This window comes from Sinocyclocheilus grahami, unplaced genomic scaffold, assembly GCF_001515645.1.
Source record: "Sinocyclocheilus grahami isolate Dianchi unplaced genomic scaffold, SAMN03320097.WGS_v1.1 scaffold72.1, whole genome shotgun sequence".
Classification (NCBI taxonomy): Eukaryota; Metazoa; Chordata; class Actinopteri; order Cypriniformes; family Cyprinidae; genus Sinocyclocheilus; species Sinocyclocheilus grahami.
Genome location: NW_015505251.1, coordinates 563,123 through 570,715, shown reverse-complemented (window position 1 = coordinate 570,715; position 7,593 = coordinate 563,123). Strand labels below are relative to the sequence as shown.

Below are 7,593 nucleotides of genomic sequence, written 5' to 3'. Positions count from 1 at the left end.
GCACCTGCTCAACCAGTCTGACCAGTCTTCTCATCTGACTCAGCCTGACTCACTGATGCTGTGTTGTCATTTAAGGCACACGTTTATTATCCATTTAAGGCCCGAAGACCTGATTTTGCATGTCTGCAGCAGAGTTGCAGCATATTCAAACATCATAGAACTGAAAGGCAAACAATTGTGACACATTTGGTATGATTTGTTCTATTACTGTACATGAGGCTTTGGGTTCAGCATGTGTTTGGACTATCAGTCGTATCGAATGTTACATTATGTACTTTAGCATTCCTCTTTGGCTCTAACTGGACAGGCAGGGTAATTTCCTTCTACGAAAACATCAAAACACGAGTTCCATGAGTTGCCTCGGGGGTCATAAACCCTGCAGTACCAGTCCAGTAAATGACATACCCGGGCTGAGCTTAAAAAAAAAAAACCCTCCCCTTTACGAACGTCACAAAAAAAAAAAAAACCTAGACCTGACAAGATATGTCAAGATTCGCCTCAGGCTTTCACTACAAAATCAGAATGACAACAAACATCAGAAAATCCACCCGGCCTCATTTCAGCACGGGGATGGGATGATTTGTGTGGTTTAATTTTCAGAAATAATTCATTTTAAATTCCCTTTAAAGCCGTTTGCCTCATTTTTTTGCAATTTAGCATCACAAGAGACCTTTGGCAACAGATTAGAGGACATTATTGAAATCGATGATGCTCAACAAAATCCAAAAACAAATTTATTTTCTATTGGGCTTTTTATTATTTTAATACAAAACGTAGAAATCACATAACCTTGGTGAAAAAGGTGTGTACATGAATATTTAAAGTGTGTGTGGACAAAATGTTCTCGTTGCTCTTGGCATCGGTTGATGTGTGGCATACTGCTACGCAAAGGTACCGTCCAAAAGACAGATTTTGAAGCCTACGGCCACTGGCAAAAGATGAACTCCATGGAGTTTCGAGAGCACACATGCATCGCCACACATCTCTCAATCCGTGTTCTCCAGGGGCCACTTATTTGGATCCGAAGTTGTCGACCACCCCACTGCCCTTCAGGCCGTCGAAGAAGAAAAAGTTCCTGTGCGGAGCATCTCTCTGAGACAGCGCCTGCCGAACACATGCAAACAAATCTTCAGACACGTCTGACGCCCTTGAATTCTGTAATTAACGGCTTTGATCGAACGCGTTCTCTGTTATGGCGACAGAGACTGATGGGCGAGGGGCAACGAGGAACAGAGAGCCATATGCGAATTGCAGCCTGTTTCATCATGCAGGGAGATGGCGAGACAGCCTGGCTTCACTCCACCGCCATGTGGGTTCAAGGCCTGCCCAGCCACCGCCTCTGAGACCACGGCGTTCACTCCATCACCCCACACAGCCCTGATCCCCACCCTCACGAAGACCGGGCTATGACATCATCCTCTAAAGAGAGATATTGACGTTTACCATTTACTGTATTCTGTTGTGTTGTAACTGTGTTTTTATGGCCTACACTACAGCAGATCCTCTTTCTGTCCATAATCCAGGTGTAATTATCCACTCAAGACTGACTGATCACATCACTACGCTTTAAGTTATTTAATCTTGTTCGGTTTATGGAATCATATGAGAAGATTTCAGGCGCTCTCCGCTGGATTTCATCAGTGACCGGAATATTACCTCGTCATTTCTGGCATTTACACACCTTCAACAGATAAAACTTTTGGACTTAGCCCAGATTCTGATGGAGAGGGCAGCTGCCATACGCTTCTCACTGCGCCTCATCAGAAAAGTCACGTTTGCGGCTAGTGAAAATGGAGGGTTTCATGGTTGTGTGGAGAACCAGATTGAAAGGTTGTATGGAAGGGCAAAAGCAAAGCTAGAAAATACATTTCACTTTTCATGTATAAGTAAGATGAAAAAGTAAAGGAAAACAAAACTACAATGAAGACTTCAGACATGTAAATGGATTAAATCAAACATCCCACCTTGACTAACTCTTGTCCAAGAACTCCTCCGACTACAGCGCACACTGGAGCCATCTCAGAGAAACAGTAACTGTGAGGACCAAACACAAGCCAGGAGATGGAGTTAAGTTGGAGAGAAAAGCCCAAAGTAAATATGGCAGACAAAATAGATGTAAGCAGCTGTATTGATTGATTGCAAATTTGTTAAAATGAATGAAATTATTTTCATTTCCAATAAAACTACCTAAATCGCATATACAAAATAGTATTGTAGAATTATAGATTTAACTAAAATATATATAACGGTTCAACTTACAGCACCTTTGTAAAATAAAATTAAATAAAACAAAACAAAAAAAGCAAAAATAAACCTGGGCCTGTATTCACAAAACATTTTATCTTACCACTAAGAGTTCTCCTAAATAGCAGTAAAAGTTTTTAGCTAAGAGTTTTCTCTTAAAACCTATTCACTAAGCTGCTGAGACAAACTTTTACTAAGGAATAGAGAGAAGTCTTAAGCTAAGAGTAAGGGCGGGGTTGATGTCATTGCTATGTATGATGTCAGCATGCTTACTAACTATGCACACAGTGATTGGCTGATAGGGGAGGGGTCTCTGTCAGAGATTTATTCACAGAAATATTGTAGAGCGCGATGTCATATTCAAATAAAGATTTTAAAATGCAGGCTAAGTGTCACTAATTAAACAAGTATATTTTCAGCTAATTGTCAGCCTCTTACATGTATGCTTTTCATAATTAGTGAATATGCATATAAACAGCCTTTTAATTAACAGATTAGAATAATCATGACTGACAGTAAGACCAAACTGAAAAAAGAAAACCAAACTGGACGCAAGAACATCTGTTACTTCTTGCCGAGCTGGTTAATGAAAACAAGGATATAATCAAAGGAAATTTGGAATTGGGATAACCTCCAAAACCAAAGGTGATACCTTTTTAAAGGGTCATTATCATCAAATGTTTACATTCAGAGGCAGATTGCCGGCAACAGCCATTTTAGGATAGTTTGTGGCTTGGTCTTAGTGACTTAGGAGTCCTCTTCACTACTCCTAACGTTTCACAGATTTAGGAGCTAGTTTCAGAGCTAAAACACTTAGTGAAATACTCTTCAAACTAAAATTTAGGAGTCCTAAATTTAGGACTGACACGCCCATTATTTTTACGATTTTCTCCTAAATCGATGAGTTATGAGCTACTTTTAGCCTTAATTTGTGAATTTTGTGAATATGGGCCCTGATGTGCATTCTTTATAATTTTATAGAAGCAGAGTAAAAATATCGTGCTGATTTTTTTTTGTAAAAAAGGTACATTGCCATCTTGCTCTGATCAAAATGTAGAACTGAACAGACCTGATGTCAAAATCACAACTTCCCAACAAATACAAACTTCCCAGAAAGCACAATTAGTCAAAGTATACTTCATTTGATAGTGTGTTTGATAGAGAAATGTGCACTAGAAAGTTACAATTTTGTCCAGTATCTGCATTATTTTCTCCTGAAGTTATAACCAATTAAAATGTCTTTGTCCTTATTTAAATTACAGTTGCGTGTTTCCTTTAAACCCTCTCAGAAGTGCTTGACAATGTGGGTGTTTTCGCTAGTTTGTTTGTTGTTCCATCTACTCCATTTCTTTTTCTTGTTTTGATCTGTACACTAGAATCTGTAGCTATTTTGACATATAAGAAAACGTAAGTAGTTAAAAATAATCCATCTTTAAAAAACGCCTGCATTCAGTTCCGTTCAGTTGCACTCTGTCTACTTGAGAGACACCCAGTCGGGGTCTGGTGAACCTGAAACCTGACTTATTATCATGTTCAACTAATCGTTCATGCAACCCACCCACTGCTTTTCACATCCTTGGTTGGTAAGAAAGAAACATGTTGGAGAGAATGAAGTGAACACTGAGTTTTTGCATCTGTAAGTACCTGACAAAGGTGTTGGGGAGCAGCTCCGAGCTCAGGCCCATGGTCTCAAGAACATCATCACGGATTTGCAAGAGCAGCTGAGAGTCTTCAGCAAAGCTGTCTGGCTGAGGATCACAACCTTTATCTGTACGAAATTTCAGAAGCACTGTTGGAGGAAGTAAGAGAGATTGAGTGGAGAACGAGTGGGTTTTCCACATTTAAACAGGACGTAAGTGGAGGAGAGATGTGTTTAAAGAGTTGTGTAGCATGTGAAAAGGCATCAAGCCCCTTTAGGCTATTTTCCAAAGTATCACTACCCCTTTTTGACTGCCCACCAACTACAACACAATGAGCCCCAACCTACTGCTTTTCCACCTGGCAGCGTAGCACATACACTTACATCAAAGAAACACACACACACACACTCATTCATGTTATCTCACTCTATCTGGCACAATTTCAACTTTCATAGCTGAATTTCTTGATAGAATTTTCTCCAGATTGTGAAAACAACATCTGAGGGTTTGGAAAAAAAAATCATAGATGTAATAGTCGTACCACTGGGGTGATAAAACCTCAAATAAATCAGTGAGTTAAGACAGAGGAAACGACTCTTCCTCAAAAGCTGTTTGAACTGATGCGTGGTATTTTTGAGCACAGCAATGTATGTCTTGCTTCAGTGCACAAAAAGGAAGTGTTATTTTTTCCATAAATGTAATACTAGATGTTGAGGGAGGGGCGGAGGTGCAGTCAGAGCCTGTTATAATGATAGAGGGGTGCGGAGGTGGCATGTTTTGTTTTTGAGAGCCACTGCACATGACTGGCCATGGACAGCCTGTGATGGAAAATGAGCTAGTCTCAGTGAGGACACCAGGTGAGCACTAGTATAAAAAGAGAAATGTTGACTATAATTACACAGATCAACAGGCCCTCCCCCGATAATGGTGTATGACAGACTGCAGGAGGAAACTGCAATGTCTTCAGCTGCCTAAACAAACTGTAATAAAACTAACCACTTAAGCCCCTATTTACACCTGGTATAGTATATATAATATTGTTTCTATTTTTGTTGATTATTTGTGTTAACTGAATGGATGTTTGTGCTTGACATAACCTGTCAGTAAGGTTTAAATACTAAAATGTTTTAATACTTTTATTGAGTAATGACACATTAAAATTATAATAAATGAGAGTAATAAATATATATTTTAACATACATTAAAACAGAAAAAATTTGTGTTACATTACAATAATATTTTACAAATGTACTGTATTTCTGATCCTATAAATGCAGCCTTGGTGAGCAAGAGAAACATCTTGAATATAGTACTATGTACCTGAAGATCATTCAGTACTGTACAATTTAGGAAGGAAATAGCAAAACTGAACTTTCTCATGAGTTATTGGATTAATTAAATTTAAAAAATATTCTGAGGGTGTACCTTGCAGAAGGAAGTAGTCTGCAGGAGTGCGCTTCAGACTGCTTTTGGCCTTCTCGTTAGTCCAGTCAACCTCCAGGGCTTCTTTGAGAGAGCAGAAACTGATGGTCTATATAAAGAGAGATGGAAGTCATATTAACTTAACTTTAAAGGGTCATATAGATTTGACTAAAAATGGAAAAATATAGTTAACAGACACCAAATCCGGTAACCTACCCACCTTTTTCACCATTGTAGTCTCATTGGGGTCAACCTTTCGCTTCTTTGCCTCAGGACCATCATTGGCCTCATTCGACCCTTTCACCACTTTGGGCTTTTCTCTGGCAAGTTTGAATGGGACCGTCAGTTTTTTTCACATGAAAATCAAACACAACCACCTTTTCATCCACATTTCCTGACTTACTCTACATAGTGATGCTCCTGGCCAAGGTCGGAGAACATATATCCATGATAACCATACACATCTCCACAGAAGACCTTGATGTTCCTGGAGGCACAGAGCTGGTCCACTCGCACCATGAGGTCTTTGGAGCACCTGGTCAGACAAACCTGAACAAAACATTATGCATTAATATGTGCTTGTTTTCAAACCAGTGAACGTGATCTTATGAGTACAACCAGAAACTTGGAAGAACAAAGGTTTGGCAATGACAGACAACTGACCAGAACATTGGCACTCTTATCCAAGGTCCCAAACCTCTCACACCCCCAATTTTGGGTCTGAGATAAGAATGGGGTGGCGTATTAATACCCATTTGACATACTGATGGCATGTGCCATGATGCGTTAACAGGGTGGCTCTTCAAGAACAGATAGTTCATCACTTTATCTGCTGACTTGAGTTTGTTTACCATTGATTTTGGTTGTTTACTGTCCTCGTCAGAACACCATCTGTAACCTCATAACTTAAAGTACACCTGAACTGAACTGATTATATAAGCAGGCCTTTTTTTAAAGGATGTTCAAAGGTTATGCAATCCGTGGCCAGAATATCAACAACACTTCTCAGAAATACTGTTGAAATGAAGTAGTGCCCTGAGGAGTAACACCTTCACTACTGTTCAAGTTCATCTGGGACCAGGGTGTATGGACAAACATTATGAAACATGAGAGACATTGTCTTTTTACATGTTCTTCCTGTCAGCATTACGTGCCTCCAGGCAGCCACATCTTTATCAAGCAGTGACCCCTAGAGGATGCAAAGAAGAAACAAATCATGCCCACAAAGGAATATTAATCAGAGCAACCAGCAGCTACCATATGCCTCCGCTAAATAGCTGCTACTTGGCATTACATGACGTCAGTGCTAGCAAATCTTTAATTCAATTTAAGCTCTTGGCTTTAGTCCTCCGCTATCTTCAGTCCTTCAAACTGTACACCCCAGTCAGGCTACTGTGAACAGCACTCCACCCGCTCCCTACATGAAGGCTTTCTGCTTGACCTTGTACAGAAGCTCAATGTTTGTTTTCTTTTGGTAGAATGAACTGCCAAAACAGCTGACTCCACATACATATTCAAGTTAAGCCTTGGAACACAAAAAGAGAATTTTTGAAGGAAAGCCACTATTTTCTAAATAATGAGAGTTAACATGTAAAATTACAAAAGCACTATAAAAGTATCATAAAAGTGGTCAATATGACTATATTCCAGGTCTTCTGAATAAATATAATAGTTTTGTGTGAGGACTGAAATGTAAGTTTTATGGCACCTTTGATTTATTTTTAAAGGCTTGAGAGCTCTTGTGACCATTAAGTGTGATTACGGAAAAGAATGATCTGTACAGGTTTGGAAAGACATAAGAGCGACTAAATTATGCTATATTCTTCTTCTTTTTTCATCAGGCATTAAACAATCATCTCGCACTGATGTATCAAAGCCCATTTCTGCAACATAAGAAAAGAATATCATGCTTGGTAAATTATAATAATGAGATTAAAGTCAAAATTATGACATAAAAAGTCTAAATTACGACATTAGTCGTAATGTTTGAATTTGTTGATTCAAAAGTAAAAAGAGATAAAAGTAAAAAAACTTTGTGAAGTCACATTTAGAACAAAAAGTTACAATTGATTAAAAATGATTTGCTGTAATTACAAATTTTTGATATTGCTAATGAAATGTGTTTATGCGGTTTAAGGTAAAAAAAAAAAAACATTATTTTCCACATACTGTACATTATTGTTTCTCCACTATGCCCTGCTTTTCTGAAACGCGTCGATTTTTACAAAGCTCATCGGTCTGAAAAGCGAGGTGTGCTCTGATTGGCCAGCTATCCAGTGCGTTGTGA

At 38.9% G+C, this 7,593-nt stretch overlaps 1 protein-coding gene across 1 annotated transcript in view; it reads right to left on the bottom strand.

Moving 5' to 3' along the window:
• Positions 1 to 747: 747 nt before the first annotated feature.
• LOC107585558 (SUMO-activating enzyme subunit 1-like) overlaps positions 748 to 7,593 on the bottom strand; it is a 10,231-nt gene continuing 3,385 nt past the window's right edge. The window contains exons 5-10 of the mRNA XM_016272626.1: positions 5,710 to 5,855; positions 5,527 to 5,626; positions 5,310 to 5,415; positions 3,889 to 4,033; positions 1,965 to 2,034; positions 748 to 1,104 (exon numbers count right to left, since the gene is read on the bottom strand). Coding sequence (XP_016128112.1) covers positions 1,012 to 1,104; positions 1,965 to 2,034; positions 3,889 to 4,033; positions 5,310 to 5,415; positions 5,527 to 5,626; positions 5,710 to 5,855 — 660 coding nt within the window. The 3' untranslated portion in view covers positions 748 to 1,011. The remainder of the gene's footprint in view (positions 1,105 to 1,964; positions 2,035 to 3,888; positions 4,034 to 5,309; positions 5,416 to 5,526; positions 5,627 to 5,709; positions 5,856 to 7,593) is intronic.